Genomic DNA, 17659 nt, shown 5'->3' on the forward strand with positions numbered 1-17659 from the left:
GTCCTCCAGCATCTAAGGAAGAGCAGGACTCTGCCATGTGTGCCTGGTCTCTCCCCAGAACCCACGCTATGCTGTTGTCTGTCCATCTATGGAGTTAATAACTAATGGATCTCTTACCCAGAAAGAACAACCCACCCTCTAACTCTGTTTTAGTTTTAAGTCTGCTGCTGGAAGAAAATACTCTGACAAACAACACAAAATAAAACAAAACAACTTAGGAGCAAAAGGGGCTTACTTTTGGCTTACAATTCCAGGTTATAGTTCAACTGTTGTGGAGAAGTCAAGATAGGAGCTGGTCATGTGACATCCAGTCATGCGCAGAGAAATGAGTGCCTGCATGTTGATCCTGTTGCTTCTCACCTTCAACTTCATTTCTCCACTCTTATACAGTCGAAGACCTCCTAACTAAGGAATGGTGCTGCCCACAGTGGGCTGGGTCTTCACATATCAGCTAAAGTAATTAGGAAATCCCCAACAGACAGGTCCCCAACCCAATCTAAACAGACAATCCCCTATTTAGACTCTTCCCAGGTGAGTCTAGGTTGTGTCATCAAATTGACAATGAGTGCTAATCTTTGAAGACAACGAACCAAACAGACACAATATTCTCTGTCCGAGCACGGGGGTGATTGGAATAGAGGGGTTCCCCAAGATAAGGGTAGAGTTGGTGCTGAGTTGTGTCTGTCTCTTCAATTCCTTCCTGCAACATCTGGTAGCCAAATGCAAATCCAGTGATCCCACTGCTTTGGCGATGGAAGGAGGTGGCACTAGTGGGCAAATGGCCAAAAGGTGGTGCCACATGTGGCTCACGGCCAAGGAGGGGCTGCCCAAGTCACTAAAGATATGCACATATCACAGAGCAGGGCAGACTAGGACTTCACAGATCTTCACACAGGTTGGTGAGCATAGCTGCAGACATGGGAGGTGGGTCACATCTTCCAGGCCAATCTTCCTGGGCTCTCTGTGTGATAAAGAAGGCAAGAGTCACCCTGGGGGGCCAACGGGACCATGAGAACTGGAGACCCACAGCCTTTTGTGTCAGACAGCCTACTCCTTCCTTCATATGGAAAAAGAGCAGAGTTTTTAAGCCAAACAGAGCAGAAGCCCTGGGTTTCATCCCTAACATTGAATAAACTGAGTTGGTGTCACACACCTGTTATTCCAGCACTTGGGAGGTGGAGGCAGGATAATCAGTTTGAGGCCAGCCTGGACTAGACACTGTCCTTGAAGTAAAAAAGTTTGCTGGTCATGGTGACATAAGTCTTTAATTCCAGACCTTTCAAGACAGAGGCAGGGATATCTCTGAGTTCAAGGCCATCCTGGTCTACTTGGGGGGATTTCCAGGCTAGCCAAGGCTACATAGTGAGAACCTATCTCACTGCCCTCAAAAGGTTATGCGTGTGTGTTTCTGGATTGCTCTGGTACATGCTTGGGGTCATATGTGACATCAGCATATATGTTTGAGCCGGAATCTACCCTCAGTGTGTTATTAGTATGAAAGCTGTATGTAAGCAGGGGAGGGGTCTGTCACCTTCTGGCATCACCAAACTGACCATGTAGGGCAGGGGTTGATGTGACACACACTAAAGGCTATATCCTAGATTTCCCATTCTTCTCCAGCTTGCCTGCTTTCTCCTTTTCCCTCCCCTCCCCTTCTCTCCTTCCTCCCTCCCTCCCTTCCTTCCATATGTTCCTCACGACTGATCCTCCTGTCTTCACGTCCTGTGTTCTGGAATGATAGAGGAGTTACACTCAGTTTTGCGCCATGCTGGGGAAGGGACTTTGAACTTTATACAAGCTAGGCAAGCATTCTACCAACTGAGCCATGAGTCCATCCCCTTGAGCCTTCTGGATCTCAACATCTTGTTGCTCCCTTCCTTAGCCTTGAAGAGAAGGGGACAGAGGAAGACACTGTCCCAGCATAGCCTCTGCTCCTCATAACGGCCACTGAGTACATATGAAGGAAGGAGTGGTGATGGCATATGACCATTGTATTAGTCACTTGTCTATGAATGGGATGAAACAACTGACAGAAACTGCGTATGGAGGGAAGTGTTTAGGCTCACAGTACAAAGGTCTACAGTCCATCATGGTTTTCTCCTTTTTAAAAATATTTATTTTATGTATATGAATACTCTATGTACACCTGCATGCCAGATTCCATTACAGATGTTCATGAGCCACCAAGTGGTTGCTGGGAGTTGTACTCAGGACCTCTGGAAGAGCAGCCAGCGTTCTTAAACCACTGAGCCAGCTCTCCAGTTTCCCCACGTTTTTCTTCTTATTCAGTCCTGGACCACATATGCCTGGTTGGGCTTTTTAGCCAGATAGAGAGGGCATCAAAAAGCCAAAAAAAACCAAAAACAAAACAAAGAGGCAATCCCAGCCAGGTGTGGTGGTATATACCTTTGATCCCAGCATTTGGGAGTTTGAGGGTTGCCTAGTCTACAGAGTCAGTTCCAGAGTAGTTAGGGCTACATAGTGAGCCCTTGTCTCAGAACAACCAAGGAGGGTAGAGAAATGGCTCAGAGGTTAAAAGCACTTGTTCTAGCACATGACCAGAGTTCAGTTTGCCACACCCATATGGTGACTCACAGATGTTTGTAACTCCAGTTCCAAGGGATTTGTTGCCCAGTTCTGGCCTCCATGGGTTCTGCACACATTGAGGCACAGGCATATAGGCAGGTGAAACAGTCAGATAAGAAATTAAAAATGGGCCAGGCGGTGGTGGCGCATGCTTTTAGTCCCAGCACTTGGGAGGCAGAGGCAGGCAGATCTCTGAGTTCGAGGCCAGCCTGGTCTACAGAGAGAGTCCAGGACATCCAGGGCTACACAGAGAAACTCTGTCTTATCCCCCACCCCCCACCCCCCCAAAAAAAAGAAAAAAAAGAAAAAGAAAAGAAAATACCCTTCAGGCTTGCCTGCAGTTGTATCTTATGGAGGCATTTTCTCAAGTGAGACTCCCTCCTCTCTGATGACTCTACCTTGTGTCAAGTTGACACACTTGGGTAAGGGGTTGCTTAAGGCAGTATGGGTGACTCAGACAGCATTAAGTCCATCAGATTGGCCTGTGGGCAGGCCTGTGAGGCATTTTCTTGATTTCTGATCTATGTGGGAGGGTCCAGCCCATATGAACAGTGATATCTCCTAGGCAGGAGGTCCTGGGTTGCATAAGAAGGCAGGCTGAGGGCTGGAGAAATGGCTCAGCGGTTAAGAACACTGACTGCTCTTCCAGAGGACCTGAGTTCAAACCCCAGCAACCACATGGTGGCTCTCACTACCATCTGTAATGGGATCTTTGTCCCCTTCTGGTGTGTCTGAGGAGAGCAACAGTGTACTCACATACAATAAATAAGTAAATAAATCTTAAAAAAAAAAAAAGAAAAGAAGGCAGGCTGGGCAGACAGGAGGGAGTGGGTGTGTTTCATGTCCTCCATGGTCTTTGCCTTAGTTCTGCTTCTAGGTTATTTCCAGTTCACCCCTGGATAGTGGGCCATGCGCTTTTCTCCTCAAGTTGATTTTTGGTCCAACAGGGTAGATCAGATATGCGGTACACACTCTCACACCAAAAGATACACACCTGTGTATGCTAAGTGTGATGGGCTGGAAGCTATGCAGAGTCCCTTTCTCCAGCTGACCTTCGATGACACAAACACACGTTGGTTGCATTCCACATGAATGGGTAGGCACACAGTCCAAGTGCACACCCTGGGGCAGGCAGCCTCCCCGTCCCCATCATCCCACAGAGAGTGGGACTCAAGGCTGGGCCATATGCAGGTATGGTGGTCTTCTGAATTGGGGGCGGGGGCTAAGGAAATGGCTCAGTGGCTAAGAGCACTTGCTGCTCTTGTAGCGGCTTAGAGTTCAGTCCCCAGCACTCAATCCCTGCTCATAATTACTCTAGTTCCAGGGAATCTGACCCCCTCCTCTGGCCTCTCTGAACACTTGTAGCATCCGCTCATAGACAACGCATTACACATTAATAAAAGCAAACTAAATTTTAAAGAGAATAAGGGTGGGCGTGTCCAGCAGCTGGAATGAGAATTTGTAAGGCACAGAAGGAGGTGGAGGCATTTTAGACTGCCTTGCCGTTAACCAGGTCCCAGGTGGACGAAGGAGTAAAGTAGTCTCTGAGGAAGGTCCGATGGGAAACAAGCTTTCTTTCCTAGGCTGTTAGAGTCCGGTGGAATAGGGAGAACAGCGGGGGATGTGGGAAGGACCAGGGCGGGCTCTGGGAGGCTGATAGAGAAGTCTGTTAAGCCTACCCGGTAGGGCCTGAGCAGGGGGGGGGGGGGGGGCGGAGGGGGGTCTTTGGAGATTGGCAGGGAAGCAGGCGAGGCAAGAGAACTGAACCGCCTGGGAAGCTAAGGGAGCGGGAAGTAGGCTGGAAGAATGACGTCAAAAGTGGGAATCCACAACCTCGAGGAAGCTGTTGACTGGGGAAAGTGGGCAGGGCGTAGAGAGAATGACAGAGCAGCTGGGAGGGGCTAAGAAAGTGGGAGGAACCTATAGAGATTGAGAAGTGAGAGGGACCTGGGAAGTACACAGCTGAAAAGTAAGGATGTGGGGCTAGAGAAAGTGAAGGAGCCATTGGGAGGGACTGCAAATGAAGGTTTAGAGAGTAACAACTGGGAAGTGGACGGAGCCTAAGGAGAAGTGTATGGGCTTGGAAACCAGAGTCTACTCTCAAGTGGCACCATGGGCTCTGGCCACTTTCGTGTTGCTGATGCTGGCCCTGTAGGAACCATAGTGACCTGCCTCCTCCTACAACATCCTCACTGATCGTATCTCGCGGTCATACAGGCTTCTCTGGGTTCCGGTCCTCGGGCTGGTGGTCCTCCCGGCTTCCAGGTTCTGATGTCAAGTTCTTCCAAGGCTCGGCAAGTTTGGGGGGCAGACCCTTCCACCTGCATCTCATACAGCCTAGGGCGAGGATGCCGTCCACAAGGGGGCGCGTGTGTCCCGCGCTGGGATCCAAGGCTGAGTAGGAGGGAGTTCTGTTCACAGATCTGGTACCTGGATGTTTTATTGGAGTATTGGTTTTGTTCTTGTTGTTTGTTTGCTTTTTTTTTTAATTTATTTTATTTTGTCTTTATAGGTGTTTCGCCTGCCTGTATGTCTGTGTGAAAGTGTCATAAGCCTTGGAACTGGAGTTACAGACAGGTCTGAGCTGCCATATAGCTGCTGGGAATTGAACTTGAGTCCTCTGCAAGAGCAGCCAGTGTTCTTAACCATGGAGCCACCTAATCCTCACTGTTATTTATTTTTTTTTTTTTTAAGATAGAATCTCTCACTGGTCTGAGGAGTCCAGCTATTTGTCTAGAATAGTTTGCCAATGAGTTCCAGGAATCCTCCTTTGTCTACCTTCCCAGACTAAGATTATAAGCACTTGACAGCTTGTCTTTTTTTTTTTTTTTTTTTTTTTCCAGACAGGGTTTCTCTGTATAGCCCTGGCTGTCCTGGAGCTCACTTTGTAGACCAGACTGGCCTCGAACTCAGAAATCGGCCTGCCTCTGCCTCCCAAGTGCTGGGATTAAAGGCGTGTGGCGCCACCACGCCCGGCTCTTATTATTATTATTAAACAAAACAACAAGCCAGGGGTGCTGGGAAATCAAATCAGGTCCCCATGCTTATGAAACAAGTGTCACTGGCTGAGCTATGTATGCCTGGCATATTAAAAAAAAGTTTTAAAGTTTTACTTGTATTTATGTGTATATGTGTGTCTCAGGGTAAGTGCAGGTGAGTGTAGTGCCTATTGCTGCCAGAAGAGGTGTCACATCCCCTTGGATCTGGAATTACAGGAGGTTGTGAGCCACCATGTGAGGGTTGGGGACTTAACTCTGGTTATCTGAAAGAGCAGAGTAGGAGTACTCTTACCTCAACCCTTTCCATACCTCTTTTATTTCCCTTTCTCCTCTCTTTCTGTCCTCACGAGACAGGGTCTATCTCTGTAGCCAAGGCTAGCCTGAAACTATACATAGGCTGGCCTCAGACTTGTGTAATGTCCTACCTTAGCATCCCAAATGCTCAGGTGACAGATATGAACCACCACACCTTGGCTGTTCAGTGTGTTTGACAATGATCTCTCTCTCTCTCTCTCTCTCTCTCTCTCTCTCTCTCTCTCTCTCTCTCTCTCTCTCTCTCTCTCCCCCTGCCCAGGGGGCTATGGTGTATTTGTGGTTGCTGTGTCTGTTCTATGTCCTGGCTGTGGGTGTCTTTGTGTTTCTGTCTAATTGTGGCTGTCTAATGGCTACTTCCCCTGGCAGCACTGGGGAATCCCTTACAGATGATAGTCAGGCTGGGATTCCCTTTCTACTCAGCTTGGTTGATTTCCCATCACTGAGTTAGCTCTTATCAACCTCTGAGGGGTCCCCAGCCTGCTCAGCCACTCCCCCATCTTTCTCAGGGAAGAACTTATTGTTGATGTTAAATTTTTCCTTCTTCCAGAAAGCTATGGTCACCTTTTCTTTCTTTCTGGGTGCTTAGTTGACTACAGGTTGTTCATGGCTAAAAGGAAGGAGGAGGAAGATAGAAGGAGAAAAGGAGGAAGAGGAAGAGGAGGAGGAGGCAGAGGAAGAAGAGGAACCCAAACAAAACTTTGTACACATGGAAATGCAGGCTAGAGCCATACCACAGACTCCAGTGTGGACAAACCTCCGGAAGCAATTGTAATGCTGACTCTTTGCTCAAACTGGAAGATCCTGTCCCCGTGGTTCAAAGGCATGAGCTGTCTTTGCTGTTGTGTGACTGGTGATGTCATCAATGGTAATCTGAACGATTCCCTTTTGAAGACTGGAGAGATCATTTCCGTTCTCTGCACTTTTTGCTGTTATGGGCTTTGCTGTTGGTCAAAGGGTCTCACATAGACCAGGTTGGCCTCCAACTAGACTTTTAACCGAGGCTGATCTTGAACTCCTTCCTGATCCTCCTAACTCTGCCTCCAGAGTTCTGGCTCTGTGTAGATCCTTTCAAACATCCTCACGGGTCAACCCAGAGGCAGGATTTGTGTACTGGATTTCAGTGTTTCAAAGTCCACATGTAGTCACTGACACATGCTAGGCTGTGTAGGCTGCCAGTGGCAAGGATGGCTGAACTTACTGAGTGACTGCTGTATGTCACAACATCCTGGCTCCCTCACTGTGGACACCTTGAATTTTGAGGTAGTATTTTTTTTTTTTTTTCGAGACAAGGTTTCTCTGTATAGCCCTGGCTGTCCTGGAACTCACTTTGTAGATCAGGCTGGCCTCGAACTCAGAAATCCGCCTGCCTCTGCCTCCCAAGTGCTGGGATTAAGTATTTTTTTTTAAAGATTTATTTTATTTATATGAGTATACTGTAACTGCCTTCAGACACACCAGAAGAGGGCATCAGATCCCATTACCCCATTACAGATGGTTGTGAGCCACCATGTGGTTGCTGGAAATTGAACTCAGGACATCTGGAAGAGCAGTCAGTGCTCTTAACCGCTGAACCATCTCTCCAGCCTAAGATAGTATTGTTTTAATTTCATTTCACAGATGGGGAAATTGAGGCACCAAGAGGTAAAGGAATTCCCTCAGGAGGTGGGGCTGGGATTTGAACCTATGCTGTGTAGTTTCCATGTGCCCACCAGGGGAGAGTCAGGGAAGTTGACTTTTAAGCCTGGCTTCTGGTATGTGTATGTAAGCTCAGTACATTGGAGTCTGAGGCTGCCCTGGGCTGATAGCAATATCCTCACTCAAGACAGGAAAGCAGTTGACACTCCTGGCTATGCTGGTGGCCAGTACCTGTCATCCTAGACATTTGGAACACTGAGGCAGGAGGTGGGCATGAACCTAGGACTTGGAGGTCAGCCTGGGAAACTTACATAGACTCTACATCAAAAAATAAGGCAAAACAAAAATAAAAAGTTAATACTAAATTGCTTATGGTAGTACATATATAACATCCCAGTTTGGGGGCTTAGCATAGAGCCTCTGCCTAGAATCTCCCAGTGAAGGGCTGGGGGCGTGGCCATAGGGTGGAGCCCCGCCTATTGACCGCCAATGAGGGGCCAGGGGCGTGATTCAGGGAATGGAGCTTTTGCCTACCGCGTATGAGCTCATTATGGCTGACGGGAGAGTGACAGTGAAATAGAACGGAACCCTGCCATAGAAACCTTGGGATAGAAACCTTTACTTTTCGTCTTAGAAAATACCAAGTCATGCCTGCCTGTTCTGGGGACCTGAGAGGTGGGAGAGGAGCATCTAAGCCAACACTGTAGGGCGGGTCCCTCTAACTACTTGCCTCCCTTGAGTTTTTCCATGCTGTGAGGACAGCTAGGGTTAACAGTCATTTCAGGAAGACAACTGAGTACACCACAGGGGGGGCTATTGGACTGGGGTTGGAGGAGGGAGCTCAGCTCTGCATGGTGGATAGAGCTTCCTGCCCCTGCAAGTCCCTCAGCATTGTCAGCTAGGCTGTAGCCCAGAAAGGGTGTTCCAGAGCTCTGTGAAGGCACACAGCTCAGAACATCTCTGGGACACCTTGGTCAGCTTGCTTCATAGTTTACAGTGAATCTCTGGATCTACATGCATGTGGGTTGATGTCCCCCTAGGTAGAAACCAGAGAGTTATTTTCACTTAAGTTCCTCGCAGCCCAAGCATGCCATTCCAGCACTTGGGAGGTGGAGGCAGGAGGAACAAGAAGTAGTTGGAGGCCATTCTTTGTTAAGAAGTGAGCTGCCTAGACTGGGTTACGCGAAACCCAGTCTGAAGAAATATTTAGGAAGAGGAAGGGGACTGATGAGAGCGAAAGCGGGGCAAGAGAGGATCATGGGTGTGTAGGTGGACAGGCAGCCTGTGGTGGAGGGTGCTGAGGACCTAGGTTCAGTTCCTGGCACTCACATGGCATCTCACAGTTGCCTGTAACTCTACTTCTGGCCTCTCAGAAGGCATGTACATGGACTACAGATAGACAGACAGACAGACAGACAGACAGACACACACACACACACACACACACACACACACACACAGACGGACCTGAGAGATGGTTCAGTGGCTGAGAGCATTTGTTGCTATCACAGAGGACCTGGGTTCTGTTCCTTGCACGCACATGGTGGCTCACAACTATCCTTAATTGCAATTCCAGGAGATCTGACCTGGGTACTGGACCTGCACGTTGGTGCATGCACATACATGCAGGCAAAACAGTCATACGCTTAAAATATATAAATACAAAAACATAAGGCACAGAAACAAACCATTCGGGGTGAATATGATCAAAATGAATTATATACATAAATGAAAATGTCCAGGCTGGAGAGATGGTTCAGCAGTTAAGAGCACTGACTGCTCTTCTAAAGGTCCTGAGCTCAAATCCCAGCAACCACATGGTGGCTCACAGCCATTCGGAATGAGATCTGATGCCCTCTTCTGGTGTGTCTGAAAACAGCTATAGTGTACTTACATATAATAAATAAATAAATCTTTAAAAGAAAAGAAAAGAAAATGTCCTAAAGGGACTCATTGTTACATATAGCTAATATATAGCTAGTATATATTCATAAAATATGAAAAACAACTCAAACATTATAGATCTCCTTTGCTACGAATGTATTCTATGTGCAACACTGCACACAGTGGTGCTGGGATGGAATCCAGGTGAGTGCTTGCCATAGAGCCTGACCCTCAGACCCTGCGATTGAATGTAGTACCTGAGTGTAATGTATTCAAGCTTAAGCATCCAGCATTGCAAGACCCATGCTGTTTACCACAGTAGGCATGGAACTATACCTGCTTTACCCACAGTCCTGCAGAATCAGCACCAAGTTTGAGCTCTTCTCCATATACCTTCTTCTTTCCCTCTTATCCACTCTTACACCTGCCTGTCCATCCATTCACCCATACAACCATCAATCCATCTATCATCCATCCACCTGTCCATCCATCCATCCATCCATCCATCCATCCATCCATCCATCCATCTACTCACTTATCCATCTGTCTGTATGTCCATCCATCCATCTGTCTGCTCACCTATCTACCCACTCACTGACTCATATGTCAATCCATCCATCCATCCATCCATCCATCCATCCATCCATCCATCCATCCATCTGTCTGTCCATCTGCCTGCCTGTCCATATAGCTACCTACTCACCGATCCATCTATCCATCTGTCCATCCATCTATCCATCTGTCTATCCATCTACCCACCCACCCATCTATTCATCCACCCACCTACCCATCCATCCATCTATCCATACATTCACCCACACACTCACCCATCCCTGTTCCTTCCTTTTCTTTTTTCTCACCCTTCTTGCATTCCGTCTTCCCATAAATATCATGGAGACACTTTTTGCTCCGTATACTGTGGGTACCTGGGAATACAGTGGATAGAGACACTTTTGAGGATGCCATACATCAGTAGGGGTGGGAGGCAATGATAAGCAAGGAAAGCAATTAATAAACAGTCAGTCAAGGTGGGTGATAGGGCCAGCATAACATTCTTGTGGCACCAGGAGTGTCTAAGTACACTTGCTATCCTGCACACAGTTTTGGGAGGCTGAGGAAGGAAGGTCAGGGCAATGTGGCAAGCCTGTAATTGAAAACAAAAACAAAGAGCTCATGGGGTGGTGTACCACAGACCTTTGAGGGTGGGGTTCTGTCATCTGCGTTATTGTAGATCTAGATGCTTTCCTCCCAGTTCTTGTCACTGCCAGCTTAGGCAATACTTGGCTGTGGGCTGTGGTTTTAATTGTAAACAGATTGGCTCAGGATCTGGGAGCTAGCTGCTGCTGCTGCTGCTGCTGCTACTACTACTACTACTACTACTACTACTACTACTACTACTACTACTACCACTACGGTACTACTACTACTACTACTACTACTACTACTACTACTACTACTACTACTACCACTACGGTCCTGAGATGCTAAATCTTTCTTCTTAGCAATAAGGGGCAGGGGGTGGACTTTGTGTGTGAGCCAGGGGGGAGGGGGAGACTTGAGTTCTATCCCCAGCATCTTATACACCAGACATGGTGGCATGGACCTGTCAATTTAGCACTCCAGAAATGGAGGCAGGAGGATTAGAAGTTTATTCTTTACTACATAGGGAATGTCAGGCCAGCCTTGACTACACGAGATCCTGTTCAAAAACAAATTAATTTTAATATTAAAATCCCCCTTGTCTGTCTGTTTGTCTGTCTGTCTGTCTCTGTGTGTGTTTATCTGTCTGTCTCACTATTTAGCCCTGGCTGGTCCATTCTCATTATGTAGTTCAAGGTGGCCTTGAATTCACCAAGACCCATCTGCTTCTACCTCCTGAGTGCAATACATACCCCCTGCATCCAGTTTTGTTTTGTTTTGTTTTTTTAGACAGTGTCTCTTCATGTAGCCCAGGCTGGTTTTTGAACTCCAACCTTCAAACTTCAGCTTCCTGAAGGCTGGGCTCACAGGTGCATACCATGCATGGCTTGTTCTAAATGGTATGAACTCTCTCTCTCCGTGTGTGTGTGTGTTTTCTGTCCAGAAACTCCACCAATTCCCCCCCCCCCCAATAATAAAGCACCTTCAGGCTCTGCAGGAGAGAAAGATGGCTGAGTGGAGTTACTTTCAGCTGAGTCAGGATTCCAGTTCCCTGGTGACATGGATGATGAGTCTGTGAGGTGGAAGTCTTCAAACTGTGGCTTTGAAGAAGTTATAGCTGGAGAGAGAGAGAGAAAGTCTTCATCTGCCTTTTTTTTTTTCTCACTGTGATGATGGCAGGGATACAAATGAGGATGAGACAATGTGTTCACTGTGCAGCCGAGGCAGGGAGGGGTAAACTAGTCCAGGCATTGAGGGGTCCCTTTTCGTGAGAGTCATGTAGGTGTGGGCTGACTCTGAGCAGTGTGTGTCCAGCAGAGAGAGGTTGGACCACTGTCTGCGTGAGGGCCAGAGTTCCCACAGCTGAGTCACCGCTGGTGCCCTGCAGCTGCTCCTTGGGTGGAACCTTCAATTTCTAGATCACCCAAGTGTCTTTTGTGTCATTTTAATGTCCCACCTCCCCCACCTCTCCCCTGACCCCAAGCTGGGGTTTTCCTGTAATTCCCAGGGGAAGTTGATGTGGAATAAAACAGAAGGAAGGGGTGGCTGGTGTCTCCAGAGGGGGCTCCGTGCACGTCTCCCAGGCTGGGAGCTCAGTAGGTTCCATGCCCAGTATGGAAAAAAAGCAGGTGGGGCCTGGGCTGGGTCTCTGTTGTAAGAATCTTGGCCCAGTAAGCTCGAGGCTTTGCGCTCCTTCCCCAACACAGAAGAAGCTGGATTTGAGGGTGTATGCCTGTCTGTGTCTGTATCCCAATATACTGGGGAGGGTCAGAAGTTCAGAGTCATCCTAGGCTGTCTAGTGAGTTGGAGGGCTGCAAGGCGAAGACCAGACCCTATGTAGAAACAAACAACTCCCCATTTTATAGCTTGTTGTTTCCTGCTGAGATAAATGGTCTGGTTATATCAGTACTTTTTTTTTTTTTAATTATGTTTACTGATGGTATGCATGTCGTGGTCAAAGGGCACTTTCAGGACAAATTTCTGGGTGTCAGTTCTTTCTTCCCACCATGTAGGTCCTGAGGACTGAACTCAGGCCACCAGGCTTGTGATTATACTATTACTGGCTGAGCCATCTCAGCAGATCTAACCAGATCAGAACATTGAGGAGTCTGTCTCCAAGGTTTGCCCAGAGCCAGTCATCTCTCAGTTCCTCTTTTGGGGGGTCTTCTCTGCGCCCCCCCCTTTTGCCTCTACCTCAGGCAAGAACAGTGAAAGAATGGGAAATTGGAAATGTGTCCGCTGCCTGGGGGAATTTCTCTATCTGGACTCTCCAGCCTTCTGTTTCTGGAGTCCTAAGAGACTACTAACAGGAAGCCCCAAGAAAGTGGGTGGGGACACACCAGGAAAGGCCCAGGGTAGAGATGGGGTCCTGGGGAGGAAGAGGCTGAGTGAGTGGGTGCCTAGCAGGTCTCTTTGATTCCGCTGGGGATGGGTGGGCAGTTTTGGATGTCCCTAGAGTCCTCGACAAAACAACAACAACAAAAAACAAAACAAAACAAAACAAAACAACAACAAAACCCCCTGCATTTAGGGCGTCCCAGGGATGGGGAGCTAGGGGTTGGAAGAAAAAGGGAGCAGGAGAGATCAGGAGAGAGACAGAAGTTTGAGAGACAGAAAAACAGGAATGAAAATCAGCAGCGGAGAAATAACCTACCAGTGGGGAACACAGAAAAAGAAGGGAGACAGAGCTGTGGATTCAGGAGAGGCCAGGGAGGGAATGGATTCCGATATCACATGGTTCCCATCATATAAAAAGCTCTTTAATGTGTCAGTGTTAAACCAAATCAAACACACACACACACACACACACACACACACACACACACACACACACAAAAAGGGAAGAAGGACGGGCGGGCACAGGGCCTGGACAGGGAAGGGGAAAGGGGCGAGAAGGGGGAGGGGAAGGGGGGAGGAGGAGAGAAAGTTCCGGGAGTCGAGGGGCGGAGCGCGGAGCCCGGGAACCCCGCGGCTGCCCTCCCTCCCTTCCCTCCCCGGAAAAGGCGCCTCGGTAGCCTATAAAGCACGGGCACTGGCGGGAGACGTGCACTGACCGACCGTGGTAATGGACCAGCACACACTTGATGTGGAGGATACCGCGGATGCCAGACATCCAGCAGGTACTTCGTGCCCCTCGGATGCGGCGCTCCTCAGAGATACCGGGCTCCTCGCGGACGCTGCGCTCCTCTCAGATACTGTGCGCCCCACAAATGCCGCGCTCCCCACGGATGCTGCCTACCCTGCGGTTAATGTTCGGGATCGCGAGGCCGCGTGGCCGCCTGCACTGAACTTCTGTTCCCGCCACCCAAAGCTCTATGGCCTAGTCGCTTTGGTTTTGCTGCTTCTGATCGCCGCCTGTGTTCCTATCTTCACCCGCACCGAGCCTCGGCCAGCGCTCACAATCACCACCTCGCCCAACCTGGGTACCCGAGAGAATAATGCAGACCAGGTCACCCCTGTTTCCCACATTGGCTGCCCCAACACTACACAACAGGTGAGGCTCATCTCATCCCTAGGGGACTCTTTCTTACCTTCTGGAAGCATCGCTGCACCGACAGGGAGAGAACAGCACTTCCTCCCCACCCCCGCCCCGCCCCGCCCCGCCCCGCCTCGCTCTGCTCCTGCTACTCCGCTTGAAGCACCCCCTCTCCATCTCGCACTCAGAGGAAATCCCTTTGCGTCTTGACCCCTTGAATGAACCTATGAAACCTGGGGGAGAACTCCCGAGGGTGCACCGCAGTTCCCTTCAGTCCCACTTAGGCCTTCAGGGCTCTCCTTCTCCATCCAAAGTTGGACGCCCCAATGTGTGCTGGGCCGTATGAGTTCCTATCTGCTTCTTTAGGATGTAAGGTACCATCTACCTTTATTTTTCTTTCTTCCCAGGGCTCTCCTGTGTTCGCCAAGCTACTGGCTAAAAACCGTGAGTGCCCCCTGATTTATTTCCAGCGGGTCCCGCAGGGAGGTTGAACAAGGGGACCTGTTCAACCTTCTAGTCATGTCCCTCTCCCTCACTTACTCAGCCTTTCTCACTTGCTGTCACAGCTCCAACTGTCATCCTTGGGACCCCATCCAGGTTTTCAGAGAATTGAGAATTCTCACCCCCAGCTGACTCTGGGAGATCTCCTTTTCTCTTTTCCTTCCTCTATCCCTCCCATGTAGCCCAGGCTTCCTCCAAATTCATTATGTAGCTGAGGCTGGCCGCCCTGCTGCCAACACCTCCAATGGGCTGGGATAAATGAATGCCTTTGGGCTTCAGGCACCCTATTGAGCCCGAGCCCTAGTCTCTCCCTGTCAAGTCTTAGTTGTCAAATTATTTGCCCTCAGAGATGACTCTCTTCCTGCACTCTCCATATCCCACCTCTCTCCCAGTTTTGTTCATCCCTCTCTTACTCCTCTGATTTCTCTCTCTTCTTTTCTCCTCTCCCCCTTCCCCTCTTGTGGCCCCTTTACTCAGCTCCTTCCAGGAGTCCATGTGCATCTCCGCTCTTAACACTCTAGACCCTCGCCCCTTTGCCTCGTTCTTATTCCACAACCACTTTCTTAAATTGTATCCCTTCTGGGTGGCCCCTCCCTCCTTTTCTTCTGTTTTGTCTCCTCTCTTTCCTCCCCATTCCCATGGTTTCCCCCCTCCCCCACACCCCGCAACCCTCAGCAACTCAGTGTTCTTTTTCTAGAAGCATCGTTGTGCAATACAACTCTGAACTGGCACAGCCAAGATGGAGCTGGGAGCTCATACCTATCTCAAGGTCTGAGGTACGAAGAAGACAAAAAGGAGTTGGTGGTAGACAGTCCCGGGCTCTACTACGTATTTTTGGAACTGAAGCTCAGTCCAACATTCACAAACACAGGCCACAAGGTGCAGGGCTGGGTCTCTCTTGTTTTGCAAGCAAAGCCTCAGGTAGATGACTTTGACAACTTGGCCCTGACAGTGGAACTGTTCCCTTGCTCCATGGAGAACAAGTTAGTGGACCGTTCCTGGAGTCAACTGTTGCTCCTGAAGGCTGGCCACCGCCTCAGTGTGGGTCTGAGGGCTTATCTGCATGGAGCCCAGGATGCATACAGAGACTGGGAGCTGTCTTATCCCAACACCACCAGCTTTGGACTCTTTCTTGTGAAACCCGACAACCCATGGGAATGAGAACTATCCTTCTTGTGACTCCTAGTTGCTAAGTCCTCAAGCTGCTATGTTTTATGGGGTCTGAGCAGGGGTCCCTTCCATGACTTTCTCTTGTCTTTAACTGGACTTGGTATTTATTCTGAGCATAGCTCAGACAAGACTTTATATAATTCACTAGATAGCATTAGTAAACTGCTGGGCAGCTGCTAGATAAAAAAAAATTTCTAAATCAAAGTTTATATTTATATTAATATATAAAAATAAATGTGTTTGTAAATAAGCCTTTTATTATTTTCCTTGTCTGGTTTTAAATTTTCATGTCTATGGGTATGGTGTTCATTTATGAATGTGTCTTTGTATACGTGTGTGTGTGTGTGTGTGTGTGTGTGTGTGTGTGTGTGTGTGTATTTGTAGAGAGGATAGAGTTTGGCTCAGTGTCTTCTTCAGTCATTCTCCATCTTGTTTTTTGAGACAAGTTCTCTTACTGAGCTTGGAATTCACGGTTTCTGCAAGGCTGTCTGGCCATTGGGCCCCAAGAATTCCCCAGGGGAGTGCCTATACCAGATCTTAAAATAATTGGCTGAAGTGGCTCTGTACCACTATCCCTTTTTTGAGACAAGAAAGTATGTAGCCCAGGCTGACCTAGAAGTCCATATATAGCCTAGATTGGCCTTAAACTCAGGCCAGCATCCTGATACCTGAGTGCTCAGTTGACAGGGTGGCAGATGTGCTGAGATAGAGCCAGAGTCTCTCATGCATGTGAGGCCCATATGCTTTATCACAGAGGGCTCTGTTCCTTGGAATCCAGCTACGAATAAGCGAAAAACCAAAACCAAAACAACCCCCTACCTCAACCATCCAGTGTGAAAGTCTGTGATTTCTGATGTGACGGTACTGGACTCTGTGTGCTATTTCGAGAGACAGAACCTGTTGGAGCAATACAATTATAGATACAGATAAATGAAGGAGGAGTTGTTAAGGAAATTCCCCCAACGGTGGTCATGTGGACTGAGAAGTCCCTCAGCTGAAGACTGCAGGTGAAGGCTGGAGGAACTGGAGTTCAAGGCGGGACAGACCAGGAGCACAAGACCCTGTCTCAAAACAAACAGCAAAATAAATCAAACTAAAAAGAAACAGAGACGTCCCACAAATCAGCTAGATCTCTGTAAATTCACAGGATTGGAAGGTAGAGGCTATCCTTGGGAGTTCAAAGGCTGCCTGGGCTACTTACACAACAAAACAACCACCAGCAAACGGAGGCTGGGCTACTCCTCTGTGAGCCTGAGCATGGGTCTCACAAGGAAGGCCTCCCAACCATCCAAGCTGATGTGCCAGGGGCCGGCAGTGTATTTGTAAACTCAACTGATAAGTTAAGCATTTCCTCACTCCGTGTGAGTCACCCAGACTTGAAACCCACAGCCACTCTGGGCCTCAACAGATTTTTGAAAAATTTCCATTTCAGTATTTCCTAGCTCTGACTTCAGGTGATTTACCTCGCTGCCTATGAGAGGGTAGTGGAAATCCCTTTGTCCCTCCCACCCAATCTGGATTCCGTGTTTAGTCACATCACAGCCTGAGGTCAGGCCCAAAGGAAACAGTAGTGTTGAAGTTGGTTTTACTGTATTCTTCAGGGGTGACAGTGGAACAGCTTGAGAAACCTGTCATTCAGCAAAGAAGTGGCTCACTGAGGTGAGAGAGGCTGGGCTGGGACTGACAAAGGAGGCCCTGACTTCCATTCCAGCACTTCATAAATTACTGCATAAATGAACATATATGTCTAGATTTGCATAAGAAAAGAATTCAGGACTTTGCCTCCCCCCTCCAGACCCCCCCTCTTTTTTTGTGTGTGTGTGTGTGTTCCATGCATCAAGTCTTCCTTAATCCCCCTCTATTTTATCATTTGGGGCAGTGTTGGTCTTCTGTCCAGACTCCACCCCCACAATTACCTGGCAACAGCCAGGTTAGGTTGGCCCACTATAATAGG

The 17659-nt window shown here is 48.5% G+C and overlaps 1 protein-coding gene and 2 long non-coding RNA genes across 4 annotated transcripts; 2 read left to right on the forward strand and 1 right to left on the reverse strand.

Annotated features, from left to right (window-relative positions):
• Positions 1–214: 214 nt before the first annotated feature.
• Positions 215–14134, reverse strand: Gm11110 (predicted gene 11110). The gene is made up of 4 exons (NR_033508.1): positions 14090–14134; positions 11542–11676; positions 10247–10345; positions 215–961 (listed from the first exon to the last, which is right to left on the reverse strand). It is a non-coding gene; the product is annotated as a predicted gene 11110 (long non-coding RNA).
• On the forward strand, positions 4312–7900 carry Gm46589. The gene is made up of 3 exons (XR_001782170.2): positions 4312–5012; positions 5099–5163; positions 6487–7900. It is a non-coding gene; the product is annotated as a predicted gene, 46589 (long non-coding RNA).
• Tnfsf9 (tumor necrosis factor (ligand) superfamily, member 9) lies at positions 13479–15950 on the forward strand. 2 transcript variants are annotated; one of them, NM_009404.3, is made up of 3 exons: positions 13577–14052; positions 14442–14478; positions 15233–15949. In NM_009404.3, exons 1-3 carry the CDS (start codon positions 13624–13626, stop codon positions 15694–15696), a joined length of 930 nt encoding a protein of 309 aa, NP_033430.1. In that variant the 5' UTR covers positions 13577–13623; the 3' UTR covers positions 15697–15949. The 2 variants fall into 2 exon arrangements, with proteins under 2 accessions (XP_006524096.1, NP_033430.1); XM_006524033.4 differs by lacking the exon at positions 14442–14478 and having other exon boundaries at positions 13479–14052; positions 15233–15950.
• Positions 15951–17659: the final 1709 nt, after the last annotated feature.

Source organism: Mus musculus, chromosome 17 (genome assembly GCF_000001635.26).
Source record: "Mus musculus strain C57BL/6J chromosome 17, GRCm38.p6 C57BL/6J".
NCBI lineage: Eukaryota > Metazoa > Chordata > Mammalia > Rodentia > Muridae > Mus > Mus musculus.